Source organism: Erythrolamprus reginae, chromosome Z (genome assembly GCF_031021105.1).
Source record: "Erythrolamprus reginae isolate rEryReg1 chromosome Z, rEryReg1.hap1, whole genome shotgun sequence".
NCBI classification, from domain to species: Eukaryota; Metazoa; Chordata; class Lepidosauria; order Squamata; family Dipsadidae; genus Erythrolamprus; species Erythrolamprus reginae.
In genome coordinates, this window is record NC_091963.1 from 151790916 (window position 1) to 151808266 (window position 17351).

At 49.1% G+C, this 17351-nt stretch overlaps 3 protein-coding genes across 3 annotated transcripts in view; 2 read left to right on the forward strand and 1 right to left on the reverse strand.

The window, feature by feature from the left end:
* Positions 1–17351, forward strand: part of LOC139175949 (asialoglycoprotein receptor 1-like) — a 579489-nt gene that overhangs the window by 444677 nt on the left and 117461 nt on the right. The gene's annotated exons all lie outside the window — the stretch shown is intronic.
* Positions 2972–5934, forward strand: SOX15 (SRY-box transcription factor 15). Its single transcript, XM_070767367.1, has 2 exons — positions 2972–3664; positions 5462–5934. The coding sequence occupies exons 1-2, from the start codon at positions 3054–3056 to the stop codon at positions 5679–5681; spliced, it is 831 nt and encodes a 276-aa protein (XP_070623468.1). The 5' UTR covers positions 2972–3053; the 3' UTR covers positions 5682–5934.
* On the reverse strand, positions 6463–17208 carry MPDU1 (mannose-P-dolichol utilization defect 1). Its single transcript, XM_070767369.1, has 7 exons — positions 17091–17208; positions 16641–16706; positions 15362–15494; positions 12606–12691; positions 10049–10167; positions 9814–9924; positions 6463–6863 (listed from the first exon to the last, which is right to left on the reverse strand). The coding sequence occupies exons 1-7, from the start codon at positions 17182–17184 to the stop codon at positions 6747–6749; spliced, it is 726 nt and encodes a 241-aa protein (XP_070623470.1). The 5' UTR covers positions 17185–17208; the 3' UTR covers positions 6463–6746.

The window sequence follows — 17351 nt, forward strand, 5'->3', positions numbered from 1 at the left end:
TCACCCAGGCTGGATCGGGATCAGTTGGGCCGAATGGACCGGGTCAGATCAGGCGGGAGGAGGCACAGAATTGCCCTGGATCTCAGATAGTTCTGGATTCAGGATTCAGTTTCTATCTTAAAAAAAAAAGAATCCTTCCTTCGGTCAGATGCGTGTGAGGGACAAAGGGTTTGCTTTGCTGCTCTGATTTTGTGGGGTGGGGTGGGGGTTGTTTGCCAGCTTTTAAGATGGGTGGACTTCCGACTCCCAGCAAGGATGGATGTGACCCCTTCTATTTACCTGGCAGGTAATAGGGACAAGATGGAGACCCTTCGCGTGGGATTAGAACCCGGCTCCCGGCTGGGAATACAACGGGTGGATTTATTTATTTATTGGACTTGCCTGCTTTAAATTTGCTTTAAGCCCCCCTGTCTCTCCCACCGCATCCTCCACCCCCTGCCTGGTTTCGAAGCCCCATGCTGGAAGGGCCCTCTGCACACGCCCAGTGGCCTCCGCAGAGTCCATGTAAATTAAATGAACTCCAAAGTCCTACGCAGCCTCTCGGTCTCCAGCGCTGATGGCCCTCTTCTAAAAGATCTCGACCCTGATTAGATTTTGACCTGGCTTGGCCGAAAGAAAAACCCTAAGACCCTCCTCATCTGGGTTTGTTCTGCCAGGTTTTCTCTTGTTTTGAACATCATGGAAACTCTGTTTAAGGAGCTTCTGGCAGAAAAACAATACATAGTTTATAATCTCCCCCATAAAACCCCCAGTCTTGGCTTCTCTGGCCCTGTCTGGAATTCTTCAGGAATCGTCTTGCTTTTTGTGTCTGTCTGTGGACATACCAGTATATGCGGCTCCTCCTTGAGTGTGTGTGTGTGTGTGTGTGTTAAGCAGGACTACAGAGGATTTAATGCAGCCTGGGGGGAAAAGATCTACAGGCTGAAAACTCCCAAATGTTCCTGTAAGCAAAACCTAACAAACATGGGTTTTATTGTTTTATTTTAATTGTTTTTAAACTGTTTTTATAGGTGGTTCTTGTATTTAGTACTTTGGATGTTGTTTTTGGTTGTGAGGGAGTTGGGTGGCACATAAATTTGAATGAAGGAAAGAAAGAAAAAGGAAGGGTGGGGGGATGAAATACAGGGAGGAAAGAAAAAAGGGAAGGAAGGGAGGGGTGGAAGAAAGAAAGTGAGGGAGAAAAGAAAAAATGGGAGGGAAGGAAGAGGAAAGAAAGAAAAACCAAGGCTAAATCTCATATAGAATGCTATTCTTTGCATTTCAAGAGGGGGGGGGGGGACAAGAACAGGTTAGAGTGGCTCCCGGTACACACACACACACCCGCGTTTCTCCATGCCTGGCAGGGATTTTAGGGTGGGGGGGAGGCTCTACCCCCTTTGCCTGAATCAAATTCAGCTGCTGAAAAAAAAGGGAGGGGCTGGAAGGGCCCCCTCCCCAAATCCTCCTCTTTTGTCTTCTGCAATGAAGAACTGAACCCTGTGGGTGGGGAGGGGCTCAAGGAAGGTAGAAGTGGGGGAGGAAGCTGACCCCCCCTCATCCCTCCCCTCTACTAAACCTCTCAAAGCCCCACCCACCCTGAGGCCAAAGTGGGGGGGTGCCAAAGGAATTACAGTATTTACTTACTAGAGTTGGAAGAGGGCTTGAGGTCATCTAGTCCAACCCCCTGTCTGGTTCCCCCCCCCCAACAAAAGGCCCTTCCTGCTTTGCTGGTCCCATGAATACCTTCTCGTCCTCCCCCCCCCCCCGCGGGAAAATGAGGGGGGTGCCCAGGTTGTGCCAATGGTGGGCAAAATTGGTGACGTTCCTGGAGAAGCCACCCAAAGCTGCCCCCCAGCATCCAGGAAGAAAAGCCCCCCCGAATCTTTAAAAAAAATATATACAGTATTAATAAGAATCGGAAGGGACCTTGGAGGTCATCTAGTCCAACCCTCTTGCTCTGCTGGCAAGACATTCCACTGGTTGATCGTTCTGAACCACCCAAAAGTCTAGGTTGAATCTCATTTTGGGTGGGGGGCTTGGGGCGAGGGTCCCTCTCCTCCACCGCTTGCGTGGGCTGCTAATCTTGTGGGGATTAGGAATGATGGACAATATGGGCCTGTTCTTTTAAGGGCCTGTTCATGCATTTTATATTGTTATTTGCTGTTTTACTGTTATTGTCTGTTACATTGGTTTTTTTGTGATTATTGTGAGTCACCTGGAGTCCAATTGGAATTGGGTGTCATGTAAATGTCATAAATGGATGGATGATAGATAGATAGATAGATAGATAGATAGATAGATAGATAGATATGGATAGATAGATTGATTTCTTTGTGATATATATATGATTGATTGATTGATTGATTTGAGATAGATGATAGATATATAGATGATAGATAGATTTGGGATAGGCAGACAGACAGACAAATAAATAAATAATCCAGTGAGCTGGGTGGGTTGGAAGTCCCAGGGCCCGGCGCGGCCTCGAACATCGCGGTGGAGGGCGGGGCGGCGCAGCCGAGACCAGGAGACGATGGACTTCAGAATGGAAGGAATTGAGCCGGAGGGCACCTTTGAGGTCATCTAGTCCAGTCCGCTTCCCCTCCAAGAGGGGAGACGCTATATACTAAGAACTACACATACTTTTATTCCAGAGAAGGGACTGGCTAGCTAGTCTCAAGAGGGGACACACCGTCCCTTCTCCCGCGCTCAGTAGCCTGGACCCGCGCTCTGCTTATGCTCAGAAACCCAGCGCTTTTCCACCCCACCCCACCAAAGACGGAGCTCGGCTCGGGGTAGGTAAGGCAGGGTTGAGGTTCGTGGTCCAAAGAGGAGAAATGTAGGTTCAAGGTTGGGGGGTCGCCCACTGGGGGGGGAGAGGTCAGCTCTGCGACCCCCAGCCGCGGGGAAGAGCCAAGGGGGCGGGGCCCTGCAACTTATATCCCCAGCCCGCCGGCCCCACCGTGCTCTCCCGCTGCCCTGCTGCTTTCTCGAGCTTGGGATGGAACGGGACCCCTCGAAGCTCTCTAGTCGTGCCCTCCCCGCCAGGCAGTGGGGCGGGGGGCGTGGCCTGGATGGGCGAAGCTTTGCGCCCTATATCCCCAGCCCCGATCGGCCGCACGTGCTCCCTCGCTTGCCGGCTGCTTACTCCGTGGGGACCGGACCTCTCGAGGGTCTCTAGTCGCACCCGCCTCCGACGAGCGGAAAAGATGTACGCGGGTTTTAACAGGCCGTCAGCGGCCGCGGAGGACCCGTCCCAGGCCCAGCTCGTCCCGTCGCCGTCGCAAAACGAAACGCCGCCGCCGTCGGAGGAAGAGAGGGTGAAGCGGCCTCCGAACTCCTTCATGGTCTGGTCCTCGGTCCAACGGCGGCGAATCGCGCGCGAGCGACCCGAACTGCACAACTCGCAGATCTCCAAACTGCTGGGCGCCGCATGGAAGCGCCTGGACGAAGCCCAGAAACGGCCCTTCATCGACGAGGCCAAGCGGCTCCGCACGCTCCACCTGCAAGACCACCCGGACTACAAATACCGGCCGCGGAGGAGGAGGAAGAGGTCCCGTCCCGCCACCGCCCTGGGAGAAGCCAGAGGAGGGGTCTGCCCTGCTTTACCCTCCGAACCCCTCGGCTGCTCCCCCGACGTCTTCCGAGAAAGCCCCGGCGGAGGCTACGGGATTGGACCCTGCAGGTGAGGAAGTGGGGGGGCGGGGGTCCCGCGGTCTCCCACTCTCTACTTTGCAACCTGCCTCCTCTTTCCAACGAGGCGGGGTCGCGTAAAGCCCTCTTGCAGGCGACAGGCGCTTTCGGCAGGGGGGGGGAGCTTTTTCTCCTTTTTAACGGCCCCCCATCCAGGTTCGGCCACTCTGTTCCGAAGACCTCAGGAGCCTGGATAGGTCCCGGGACGGTTCTGCTTGCGAAAGACCCTCCCCACGTGTATCTTTGGCAAGGCGACCTCCGCTGTTGGGGGCTTTTGGGCAGAGGGGGGCATCAGGGGATGGGGAGGCTTCGCCAGGCCTTTTCTGCCCTCCCCCCCAGGTTCGGCCACCCGGTTCTGAAGACCCTGAACCCAGCCCGTTCTGGCTTCCCCGGAGGTGTCCCGGGACAATTCTGCTGCGAAGACCCCGTGCGTCTTTGGCCAGTTTGGGCAGCGGGGGCGTCGGGGAGTGGAGGGGCTTCGCCAGGCCTTTTCTGCCCTCCCCCCTAGGTTCGGCCACCCGGTTCCCAAGACCTCGGAACGGTTCTGCTTGCGAAAACCCACCGTGCGCCTTTGGCACGGCGGCCTCCGCTTCTCTTGCGCGCCAAGAGACTGGCCTGGGCTGGCGGTGCCAGTTCTCACGCAGCAGGCCCTCGGCCCCCACCCCGACTCCCTCTCTCTCCCGGGTCAAGCCCAGGCCAGAACAGAGCCCGGGAGCAAATTGGCCTCTACCAAAGGAGAAGCGCCGCGGGGGACTCCCGCAGCCCAGGCACGCAGGCTTCTCTCGAGCTGTGGGGGATACGTGAGGTCAGGAGGCTTGAACAGGTTTGGGGGGATGGATTCCCGGTCAAAACTGGAAGAGCCGGCTGGCTGCGGGAGGAATGCGGCTCTGTCCCACCCATTGCCCCCCCCCCTTCCCCACAGGTGTAAGGGCTGAGCGGGTGAGAATCAGAAAGCCCCCACCCTCTCCCAGGGCCCCCACTCACTTTGGAACCCTTGCCAAATTCAAGCTCCGGCAGGGGAACCCCTTATTTTCCTGGAAGCTGCTACCCTCCCCCCTCCCCCCAAATGCTTATCACTCTCCCTCCCCCCAGGAGAAAGGGGGTTGCCCAATTCCCTTCTCCTCTCTACCAATGTTGGAGACATGGAATTGAGTCTCCCTGAGGGCTTTATGTCTGTGCGTATGTGTTAAATCTTGGAGCAAGGAGGGTGGGGGTCCAACCTTGGCAACTTGGAAGGCTTAAATTGGTTAAGTCAGTTAAGTAAGACTTCAATTCCCAGCATTCCCTGGTGACAACCTGCCACTTTTGAGGCATCCCGCCCATTGCTAACTCTCTTGCGGTCCCATCTTCTGCAATCCCTCCATTCTAAGAGAGCAGGAGGAAAAATTTTAAAAAAACCCAACCCATCATAGCTTGCTGGGGAATTCTGGGAACGGAAGTCCACTAACAAATCTTCCAAGTTGTGTCAAAGTTGGTGACTCTTGCCTTCAGCTGTTAATCTGCCTGCAAACTGTAATTGACTAAGATTGATGGGATGTGGGCTGGGTTTCACTCAGTCTAAAAGGGTATTTAATTAATAAACATTTATATCACTGTATTTGGTTGTTAAGCCACCCAGAGTCCTCCGGAAGTGGAGCGGCATATAAATCCAAATAATAAATATATTATAAACCCACTTGTTTTCTTGCTTGGCAGAAGCCATGATTTGTTTGCTCCCCCTCCCAAAAAAATGCTCCCCGCCCCTCCCTGGATGGAACTAACCCCCTTGCCCTTTTATTTCTCTGGCCAGCGGCCTGTTTTACGGCACGCCGACCCACCCCACCGTCGCTACGATGCCGAGGAAACCGGAGGGCGGCCTTCAGCCACATCTTGGGAACTTCCCAGACACGGTGGGCTTTTACGGGGTGCAAGGCTGCGAGTCCTACGACAACGCCACTCTGGGCTTCTTCCTGGAGAACCCTCACCAGCCCTTGGGGTACAGCAGCGTTGCCCCCTTGGAACCCTTCTAGCAAGGAGACGACTCCCAGCTGCCAGACTTATTTTTGCACGTAGAAGGAAGACGAGACAAACCAGGATAAGGGAAACCAGCGCACAGTTTGGAGAGAGAGGGGCAAAGACCCCCACCGCCTCCCAATTGGGACTCAGCGGGCTGACCCGAAATGTTTCTGTGGGGCAGAGCATGAAAGTAGTCTAAGGAAGTGTTTTTTAAAATAAACTAACTTTTTTATATATATAAACCAATAAAATATTGTTTGAAGAGCAGAGTTTGCAGAGTTCAATTTACCCCCCACCACCACCACTACACACACCCCCTCACCCCACACGAGCCCACAGAAACCCCCTGGCAGGAGAGGAGAGGCCTTTTGCCCCAAGTGGCCTTGCCTGACAAAATGTGCCAGGGTTATTTATTTTGGGAAGATGGCAGAGCCAGGAAAGAGCTTGTGAGTGGAGGGGGCTGCAAGCCTTAAGCTCTTCACTCCCCCACCCCATTTGCTGAGGGGAACACACACACACACACACACACACACACACAAAGAGGCTGCTTTTTCAGAAGGCTTCCTAGCTTTTTTGCCAGGACTGCCAGCTGTGGATTGAAGTTTCCACTCCCTCCCCAGGCAGTTGTGCTGACTCACCTAGGCTCCTTCCCTGGAATTGGGGATGGGGAGGAGGAAGGCAGCTTCTCCCCACACTGACCCCAATTAGCTTGCCCCACCCAGGCAAAAGAGGCCCCCAGTCTCCCACCCCATGGGGCATTGGGGGGAGGAGGAAGAATTGCAAAACAAGGCACCATTTACTCTGTCGAATGCTTTTCTTTCTTTTGAAAAAGAGGTTAAGCAAGCAACAACACCCCACCCTTCCCACCTACACCCCCAAACAAAAGAAAGCAGCGGTCCCCCATGGCAGCCCCACTGTCCTGCGTGGGCCACATCAAAAAGTCCGGCAGAATGTGTGGGGAAGACCGCTTCCCTGGACTCAGAATGCAGAAAGAAGAGGATACAGTGGGTATATAGGTAGCGGGCATCCTTGAGGTCAGCCTGTGGGCATCGTGGGTGGAGAGCAGGTGGCGGGCCGGGTCACTCTTTCTTGAGCCTCTCAGTAGCCTTCCAATAGTAAACCACTTGTCCCAAAATGAGGCTGTGGCAGGCCAGGGACACCACGTACGTCAGCACCATCAGGAGGTCTCCGGTTTCCTAAGAATTTAATTTAATTTAATTTAATTTATTGTATTTGTATGCCACTCAATTCCCAAAGGACTCGTTCTACGTTTTAGGAGGGGAGGCCGCCTGCGCACCACGCCAGGCCGGTCACAAGTCGGGCTGGGGATTCTTTGGGCATGAGAAGCAGATGGCAACTTTGAAAGTCGAGTGTGGACTTCAACTCCCAGCATCCCCTGGGGTTGTCACTTTAAAGACATGTGGGCGTAGCTGGCTGGGGGATTCTGGGAGCTGAAGTCCACCCACCTGCAACCAACTTCCATGCTGCTCGACTCCCAATGGAATCTGGGCATCACACAGTATAAAAAATATACTACAATATATTGCGTATTTTATGTATTATACAAAAATATAATACATAAAAAATATAATGCAATATAAAATATAATACAAAGCCAATAAAAATCCAGCCCAGCAGCCTGTCGCTCACTTGACCTGCTCTGTCTGGTCAGTCGCCAGGATGCCGGCTGGACCGTCATTAAGCGAGGACCAGGGGATCTCAAATGATTCTCTTGGGGCGGAAGGCTCCCTTTAATTAAATTTAAATGAGGATTAAATGGATCATTCAAGTGGACAAATGAAGCGGACCAGGTGTCCGCACTTGACCTTCAATTTCAATGAAACTACTGAATGTTGGCTTAGAAAGTTTCCATTAGTAAACAAAAACAACATATATGATAGGAAAAAGCTTTCACTTTCTAGTGAAATAAAAATGAAGATGATTGAAGGTGAGAAAACAGAGCTACAAGGCATTAAAGAGGTTATAACTCCAAGAGTACTTAATAAAACTTGGAAAAATTGACAACAGGTTTTAACCAAGGGTGGCAAAGGGTCTTTTGAAAGCTTCACTAGTTGGCAAGTGATTGGAGCCACAAATCTTTGCAGAGACTTGTGCAACGATTTGTCACCCTGTACTTTAAAGGACTCTGAAACCTCGAATGTTTGGAATATGGACCTAAAAGTTTGCATAGTAACACAGAAGATTGAAGGCAGAAAAAGACCTCCTGGTCCATCTCGTCTGCCCTTGTACTATTCCCTGTATTTTTTCTTAGGATGGATCTATGTTTATCCCAGGCATGTTTACATTCAGTTCCTGTGGATTGTGTGTATGTTTTTATATATTGGGGTTTTTTAGACTTTTTAATGTAAAATTGTTATTTTTAGATTTTAAATATTAGATTTGTTACCATGCATTGTTTTTTATCACTGTTGTGAGCTGCCACGAGTCTACAGAGAGGGGCAGCATACAAATCTAATTAATAATAATAATAATATTGACTGATGTAGTTGTATATGACCAGAATTGTTCTTGACTAAGATATTTCTCAAAGTAAATAATATTTTATACACTGAATGTATCTGAATTATACTGAATTATTATACTAGTATCTCTGGCAGCTGGATGTCTGCAAAACCTCCACGTTTCCTCTGTGTACCGTATTTTTCAGAGTATAAGATGTACTGGAGTACAAAACACACCTTAGTTTTTGGGGACGAAAATAGGGAAAATAATCTTGTTTACCAGTTATTCCTCTGGCTATTGTCCTTAGCCAGCACATAATCTTATCCCCTGGTTAGAACTTTAAAAAAAACTATTTATAGGGAATAACAATGTAAGAGCTGGGAACATCATTAGCACCTACAAACAAACATTCGGAGCAAGTAGAGCAATGAGAAAAAACCCTGCAAAGACTTAGGGCTTGGAAAACATTCTTCTTTGCAGAAAGTAACAATGAAAGAGCCTGCAAGGGAAGAGCTGGGAAGGTTGTTAGCAGCTAGATAAGGTTGGTGGTGGTGGGGGGGCGCAGCATACAAATCTAATAAATAAATAAATAAATAAATAAAAAGCTACATTCAGAGTATAAAACACGTCTGAATTTTAAGCCTCTTTTAGGGAGGAAAAATCTGCATCTTATACTCCAAAAATATGGCAGGTGTATCTTTGACTACTCAGAGATTACTCTCCACCCTCCTTAACACCGTTCATCGTATGTTTTAGCCTCCAGTCCCCTAAATCACCCTTTGTTGCTCTCCTCTGCACATTTTCTAGAGTCTCCAAATGTTTTGTTGCCTTCTGGCATTCAAAACCGGGTGCAGCATTCTAGTTGTGGTCTTACTACTGCGTCGGGAGCAGGATTCGCACCTGCCCTTGAATTAGTGCCTCATCCTTGTTGTGGTTGGCTCACAGCCAGCGTCTCCGGTAAAGGACTTTGAGCCAGAGGAGCTGGGCCCGTCCGAGCGTCGGAGACCTGTGTGGCTCTCGGAGGATTCAGACAGTGAGGGGGAAGGAGAGATGGAAGTTGAAGGTTCTGGAGAGACAGAGGTGGAGGCCCCTGCAGTGCCTGTGGGACCCCCAGCTAGGGCCCTGTCTGGGTCGGATGAGGAGGGGGTGACAGACGATCCCATTCTGAATGTGCGTGTGCGAAGGATGAGGGGGAGAGAGGAGCAGCTGCAGAGACAAAGGAGGAGACCTTGATCACAGCTGAGAGTCATGGGGAATTCTGCAGCGTGCATAAAAGGGGAGGTCTTGTGGGAGGGTTCTTTGCAGGAGTTATCGTTCGTGGTTTAACAGAGAAAGAGAAACAGATCCAGAGTTTTTCTCTAAACCAGCATCCCTGCTTCCTTGGAGAAACTCAGCCTTTGGACAATTGAAAGACTGTAGCTCTTGCAAAAAAGAGTGAGCACCTTTGCTTCAGCCTGGTTGGGAGACATAATTTACAAACCTTGGGGGGTTTGGGACATTCGTTATCGGCCTTGAAGATAACCCAGACTCTTTGGCAATAAACAGACATTCTTTTGCCGTAACTGCGACCCTCAGTCAATTTGTCAAGGCAGCATATTTTGGTGTTTCTGAAACTCCAGTCTGTGTGTTTTACTTTGACCTTAATCACCACTCAGCTGTCACGCCGGGCAGAACAATCTTTACCTGGATGGACGTGAAGATCCGTGCCAAGGATCCCGCGAAGAGCAGGAAGGTGGTGATGGCTGAGAGCTGGCCGGTGTGTCCATTGCTGTAGTTGGTGGCTGCTTGCAGGAGCTGTTGGCGAGAGGGTGATGCCAGGGGCCGGATCGGCTGACATGAGAGGCTGCCACCCAGCCACAGCTGGCAAGCTGGCTTCTCAGCAACCCCTGATCTGTGTGTGAGTGTGCGTCTCACTTACCCTGCTTGTGGTGGCAGTGGGCATGTTGGACACTTGGAGGCTGGTCACAACCACAGGTGGGGTGAGTGGAGACAGCAGGAGAGACAGGAGGGCGAAGTAGATGAAGAGGAAGGCCAAACCTGCACAAGAAAGGGGTTGCGATATGCTCCTCCGGTCCCACAACCGAGGAGCCCACGCTTCATTCCCTCTCCCCTCTTCCCCCCCACATACACCAGTATAGGCCGCTTCTTGGGGCCCTGGTGGTGGGAGGGACACAAGGACGACGGGAGCATTTTCCTAAATCAGCATCCCTTTTTTTGTTATTTTTGTTCCCAAAGAGGTTTCGCTCCCCCTCTGAGAAGCTTCTTCCAGTTCTGCAGAACTGAAGGATCGAGTGTCAAGGATTAGCCCTATCCTAGGTGATAGGTTGTAAGTTTGTTAAACAGCAATTAATAGAAACATAGAAGATTGATGGCAGAAAAAGACCTCCTGGTCCATCTAGTCTGCCCTTATACTATTTCCTGTATTTTATCTTAGGATGGATATATGTTTATCCCAGGCATGTTTACATTCAGTCACTGTGGATTGACCAACCACATCTGCTGGAAGTTTGTTCCAAGCATCTACTACTCTTTCAGTGAAATAATATTTTCTCATGTTGCTTCTGATCTTTCCCCCAACTAACCTCAGATTGTGCCCCCTTGTTCTTGTGTTCACTTTCCTATTAAAAACACTTCCCTTCTGAGCCTTATTTAACCCTTTAAGATATTTAAATGTTTCGATCATGTCTCCCCTTTCCCTTCTGTCCTCCAGACTCTACAGATGGAGTCCATGAAGTCTTTCCTGATACGTTTGATGCTTAAGACCTTATGCTGAGTCACAGGGAGTAAACTACAACCTGATTGGGCCAGAACATTATAAAATGTCAAGCACCTTTACAAAGAATGTGGTGTGGTGTTTTGGATGGTTGTTAGTTGGTTGGCTGGAGCATTCTGAGCGTGAGTTAAGTATTGAATTAGAGAGGTGGTGTTGATAGAGAAATCCTGGATTGGTTTAGTATCGAGGTGTAAGTAACCTTTCCTGCCTATAGCTAAAGTTTGTCCCTGTAAGTAGAAGACTAGGGCAGAAGATATTTTGCTTGGACTGAAAGAGTAAAACTGTTTATTACTGTATTTCTACTAAAGTGTCTTCGTTATTTATCTGAACTGGTTCCTGAATTGCTACACTATAAATCCTGGTGTCTAGACAAGTCCTGTCCAGCTGCAGCGTTTCTCAATATATCCGGACACCGAGAACCGAAGAAGTTTCTTTGGATGAGAAGCGAAATCTCTTCAAGAAAAGAAAAACAACCCAGGAAAGTCCAGTTTGCCTTCTGAATGCCTTTTCGGATGAGGTTTAATAAAATGCAATAGGATCAGGGCAGTGGTTCTCAATCTTTCTAATGCCGCGACCCCTTAACACAGTTCCTTGTGTTGTGGTGACCCCCAACCATAAGTCTAGCGCCAATTCTCCCAACAGAGATTGAAGCTGATTTATTTATTTTATTTATTTCTTTTATTGGATTTGTATGCCGCCCTTCTCCGAGGACTCGGGGCGGCTCACAGCATATAGAAAAAAAGAACAGTACAGTGTTCCCTCAATTTCCGCGGGGGATGCGTTCCGAGACCGCCCGTGAAAGTCGAATTTCCGCGAAGTAGAGATGCGGAAGTAAATACACCATTTTTGGCTATGGACAGTATCCCAAGCCTTCCCTTAACACTTTAAACCCCTAAATTACCATTTCCCATTCCCTTAGCAACCCTTTACTCACCATTATTACTGGTACTCACCATTGAATAAGACACTTAGTGATCCTGATGTTTATAAACATAATTATTTATTAACAATTATTTATTTTTTTTATTTGCAAAAATTATTAGTTTGGTGATGACATATGATGTCATCGGGTGGGAAAAACCGTGGTATAGGAAAAAAACCACGAAGTATTTTTTAATTAATATTTTTTGAAAAACCGTGGTATAGGCTATTCGCGAAGTTCAAACCCACGAAAATCAAGGGAACACTGTATTGTTCTTTTTTTATTGATTGGCAGGAAGGTCAGAGCGACGCCCCCACTGTAAACGCCTGATTGGTCGGATTGCAAAAATAGGTTCCAAGGCGCCAAAATAGAAGCTTTAGTTCTTAACACTATGGGAAATTTGTCTTTTCCCGTGGTCTTAGGCGACCCCTATGAAACAGTCATTTGACCCCCAAGGGGGTCCCGACCCCCAAGTTGAGAACCACTGGATTAGGGTTTCTGGACTGAGGGGTGGACTCCAACTCCCGGAATTCTTTGCTTTGCTGGCTGAGGAATTCTGGGAGTTGGAGACCACCCCTCCGAAAGTTGCCCAGGTCACTTTTCTAAATATTGGGAACATTAAAAAAAAAAAACCAATAAAAATTCTTTTGGAAACGTGGTTTTCCTCCCAGAAATGGATCCACACGTGCCTGCAACTTGTCGGCAGGGGCCTCTGCGCAAAACCCCCCGGTCACCCATTGAATCCCCCACCTCCCGGCCCCCACTCCCTCGCCTACTTACCCCGCCTGGCGTGACCTCCGAAATGCTGCACCATGAAGCCGATGGAGACCGTCTGCATCATGACGAAGAGGGCTTCTCCCCAGGCGCTGTGCGAGGGGGGGAGAAAAGAGGGCAGGGGGTGTCGGCACATGTCCAGACCCAAATCCCATTCAGTCGGGACTAGAACTCAGCACCTCCTGGTTTCTACCTTAGACCAAACCCTAACGGCCTGTGATGGCGATCCTATGGCACGTGTGAAGCAGTATACAAGTCCATCCATCCATCCATTCACTATCTCTGTATCATCTACCTACCTACCTACCTACCTACCTACCTACCTACCTATCTATCTATCTATCTATCTATCTTCTATCTCTATATCATCTATCTCCATATCTCACCACTGGCTCAAGGTTGACTCAGCCTTTTGTCCTTCTGCAGTGGGTCAAATGAGACCCAGATTGTTGGGGGCAAGAGGCTGATTCCGTAAACCGCTTAGAGAGGGCTGTAAATGCTATTGCTATCCATCCATCCATCCATCCACAGTATCTATCTATCTATCTATCTGTCTGTCTGTCTGTCTGTCTGTCTGTCTGTCTGTCTGTCTGTCTGTCTGTCTGTCTGTCTATCTATCTCTCTGTCTGTCTATCTATCTTATCTATCTATCTATCTATCTCTCTGTCTATCTATCTCTCTGTCTATCTATCTATCTATCTATCTATCCTATTTATCTATCTATCTATCTATCTATCTATCTATCCTATCTATCTATCTATCTATCTATCTATCTATCTATCTATCTATCTATCTATCCTATCTATCTATCTATCTATCTATCTATCTATCTATCTATCATATCTATCTATCTATCTATCTATCTATCTATCTATCTATCTGTCTGTCTGTCTGTCTGTCTGTCTGTCTGTCTAGTCTAGTCTAGTCTGTCTATCTATTATCCATCCATCTATCAAACTATCTATCTGTCCCTGTCTGTCCATCCGTCCATCTATTGCTATATCCGAGTCTTCGGAGAGGGGCGGCATACAAATCTACTAACTAACTAACTAACTAACTAACTAACTAACTAACTAACTAACTAACTAACTAACTAAATAAATAAATAAATAAATAAATAAATAAATAAATATATACACTACTACTACTAATAATAATAATAATAACAACAATAATAATAATAATAATATCATCTATCTCTATATCTCGCCACCAGCTCAAGGTTGACTCAGCCTTCTGTCCTTCTGTGGTGGGTCAAATGAGGACCCAGATGGTTGGGGGCAAATATGCCCCTTCTGTTAAGTGCTTAGAGGGGGCTGTAAAAGCACCACAAAGTGGTCTATAAGGCTAAATGTTATTGCTGTTGTTTTTCCAAATATTGAAGAGCTTTGGGGAAGCTCCTTGTGGGTTCTTCCATTCACTGGAGGTTTTTAAAGAAAAGACTGGACAGCCATCAGTTGGGAATGGGTCTCCTGTTTGAGCAAGGGGGTGGTGGGCTAGAAGACCTCTAGGATCCCTTCCAACTCTTGTGATTTTATCGTTGCTACTTTCCTCTGCAACCCAAAGAACTGAGGAACGACAGCAAACCTGTCAGTACCATGTATGATGCTATGTTGGATTACAATACATATAAGCTATCAATGTATGGTTAAAGGAATTATTTATTTATTCATTCATTCATTCATTCATTCATTCATTCATTCATTTATTTATTTATTTATTGGATTTGTATGCTGCCCCTCTCCGCAGACTCGGGGTGGCTAACAACAGTGATAAAAAACAGCATGTAACAATCCAATACTAAAATAACTAAAAAGCCTTATTATAAAAACCAAACATACATACAAACATACCATGCATAAATTGTAAGGCCTAGGGGGAAAGAATATCTCAGTTCCCCCATGCCTGATGGCAGAGGTGGGTTTTAAGAAGCTTACGAAAGGCAAGGAGGGTGGGGGCAATTCTAATCTCTGGGGGGAGTTGGTTCCAGTTGGCGGGGGCCACCATACAGAAGGCCCTTCCCCTGGGTCCCACCAAACGACATTGTTTAGTTGTTGGGACCCGGAGAAGGCCCACTCTGTGGGACCTAACTGGTCGCTGGGATTCGTGCGACAGAAGGCGGTCCAGGAGATAATCTGGTCCGGTGCCATGAAGGGCTTTATAGGTCATAATGGTTAAAGGATATATCTTTAAGAGAAGTGTGCCTATTGACCATAAGGGGGAGCCAACCAAGTTCCTGTTTGGGGGAGTATTTGTGATAGAGCTGTGTGCTGATTTGACATTATATTTGTGATTTGGAGTGTTTAGAGATCATTCTACTATATATCCTGTATCTGTGTATAATACACACTGCTCAAAAAAAAATAAAGGAAACACATAAACAACACAATATAACTCCAAGTAAACCAAACTTGTGTGAAATCAAACTGTCCACTTAGGAAGCAACACTGGCTGACAATCAATTTCACCTGCTGTTGTGCACATTCAATTTTGTACAGAACAAAGTATTCAATGAGAATATTTCATTCATTCAGATCTAGGATGGGTTCTTTGAATGTTCCCTTTAGTTTTGAGCAGTATATATATATATTCTATATTTACTGGTCTGGTTTGTTGGCATGAATAGTCCATTGCTGTCACTACTCACACCTTTACTCTGTGTTAAAGTTTGTTTTGTGGATGATATATTTTCCCTAAACAATCTAACAGCAGTCCAGATCTACGGGAAGCCCCCCCCCCCCCCCCATCCACGGGGCTCTTACCTGAATGGGAAATCGTGGGCGATGCTGTAGGCCATGGTGCCACTGATGGCCACCAGCTCCAGCAGGATGGAGTTGAAGCTCAGGCCCTCAGCGTTCTTGGCCCCCCAAATCTTCAGGATCTGGGGCATTTTGACTGCAGAAAAGGGGGAGACCCCAGGCGGGGTTAGAGAAGAAGGAGGGGTTGGCAGTGGGAGGTTGTGTGACCCACCCAGTGCCCAAAGCATCCGCCTGTCTGTCTATGAATGACACAGATTCTTCTACTCTGCCCTCCAACCCCAGGACACCCACTCACGAAGGCAAGGGGACACGGAGGCCTCTTTCAGGGAGAAATGGTGCCCATTGGACTCCTCCTTGAATGGGGGGGGGGGTAGATGATCTCCAAGGTCCCTTCTGACTCTAATAAAACATCTATTCATTTAATTTAAGAACCTAAGAACCTAAGAAGAGCCCTGCTGAATGGGGCCAAAGCCCCTCGAGTCCAGCATTCTGTGTCCCACAGTGGCCCCCCCAATTATCCATGGGGATCTTGAGCAGAAAGAGAAGGCAAGACCCTCCCTTTCCCTTGACCCCCAACAAATGGGACCCAAGGGAACCCTGCCTGCCTCAACAAACATAGAGGCAGCACATGGATATCCGTTTCAATAACCACCTAGGATACACTTGGCATCCATGAATCTGTCTCATCCTGCCTTGAAGCTCTCCAGGCTGACAGCTGTCACGACCTCTTCTGGAAGGGAATTCAACCAAGGACCCTCTGGGTGGAGATATATTCCCCTTTATTCGTCCTCACTTTCCTACCTATGAGCTTTAGGGAGGGACCCCACGTCCTGGTATTGTGTGATAGAGAAAACGATTTTCCTCTCTCCACCTTTTCTATCCCATGCAGGATTTTATACCCTTCGATCAATTTAATATATTTAATTTTGCCTCACTGCGCTACTGCTTGAGTGGTGGTGGTGGGGTGCTGGGGTTTGGGCTAGATGACCTCCAAGGTCCCTTCCAACTCTAATAAATCTTCCAATAATATAATTTTATTTAATTTATAGTCATTGCCTTGATGGGTCCACCGAGGCTTCTTCCTGGATGGGACCGGTGCCCATTGGACTCTTGCTTGAGTGGGGGGTTGGGCTAGATGACCTCCAAGGTCCCTCCGGACTCTAATAAACCACCTAATGATGTAATTTATTTTCCTTACAGTCATTGCCATGATGCCCCCTGACGTGCCAGCCTCGCCCTTTGGGTCTGGGGGTCTGGAGAGGGGGCGAGGGGGGTCACTTACCCACGAGGGAACCGGCCACCACGCCGAATCCGAGCCCTTTGCTGAGGAAGACCTTCAGGCATGGCACTGCGAGGGAGGAAGAGCGCGGAGAGGGTCTCACGGGCGGCCCCCACGACTCCCGGGGAAGCCCCAGGGCCTGGGGGAGGCTCCCATCGCGGGCATTGCACCTGCCTGCCAAAGCCCTGCGGGGGGGAGGGGGCGAGAATCCGGCCTGCCCCCCCCCCGCGGAAGGACCCCTCATTTCGTCCCCATTTTCAAGCCATTCCAACTTTTTCCGCCCATTTCCAACATGGCGTCTCCGCTCTCGAAAACCCTCCCGGCCGCCCTTTTGCAAGATGGCCGCCAACGAAAGACAGGGCAACTTCCGCCCCGGGGCGGCGTTGCCAGGACGACGGAGCGCCGCGCCGCCGCACCGCCCCCTGCCTGTCGCGGCAGGCGGGGCCGACTCACCGTGTAGGAGGTTGAGGCGGACGATCAGCTCGTCATAGCAGTGCTCGGGGAGAATGTAGGGGACCAGGGCGACCTTCAGCGCCGGCATCGCCATTTTGGGGAAGAGGAGGGGCTTCGAGGCTGGGACAGACGATTCCATAACATGCCGGACGGTCTGCGCGTGCGCGCAGGGAAACCCAGCTGAGCCGCGTCTCCCGAGCGCGCATGCGAGCTTTTTTTTATTTTCCTTCCAGGGTCAGCGTCGGTTGAGGCGTCTGCGTG

Coding starts and splice junctions, on each gene's coding strand:
- SOX15 (XM_070767367.1), top strand. CDS start 3,054: ATGGGCGAAGCTTTGCGCCCTATATCCCCAGCCCCGATCGGCCGCACG. Junction 3,665..5,461: donor TACGGGATTGGACCCTGCAG/GTGAGGAAGTGG, acceptor TTCTCTGGCCAG/CGGCCTGTTTTACGGCACGC.
- MPDU1 (XM_070767369.1), bottom strand. CDS start 17,184: ATGGCGATGCCGGCGCTGAAGGTCGCCCTGGTCCCCTACATTCTCCCC. Junction 10,168..12,605: donor CGGAGGTCACGCCAGGCGGG/GTAAGTAGGCGA, acceptor TTTCTTGTGCAG/GTTTGGCCTTCCTCTTCATC. Junction 6,864..9,813: donor GGATCTTCACGTCCATCCAG/GTAAAGATTGTT, acceptor TTAAATTCTTAG/GAAACCGGAGACCTCCTGAT.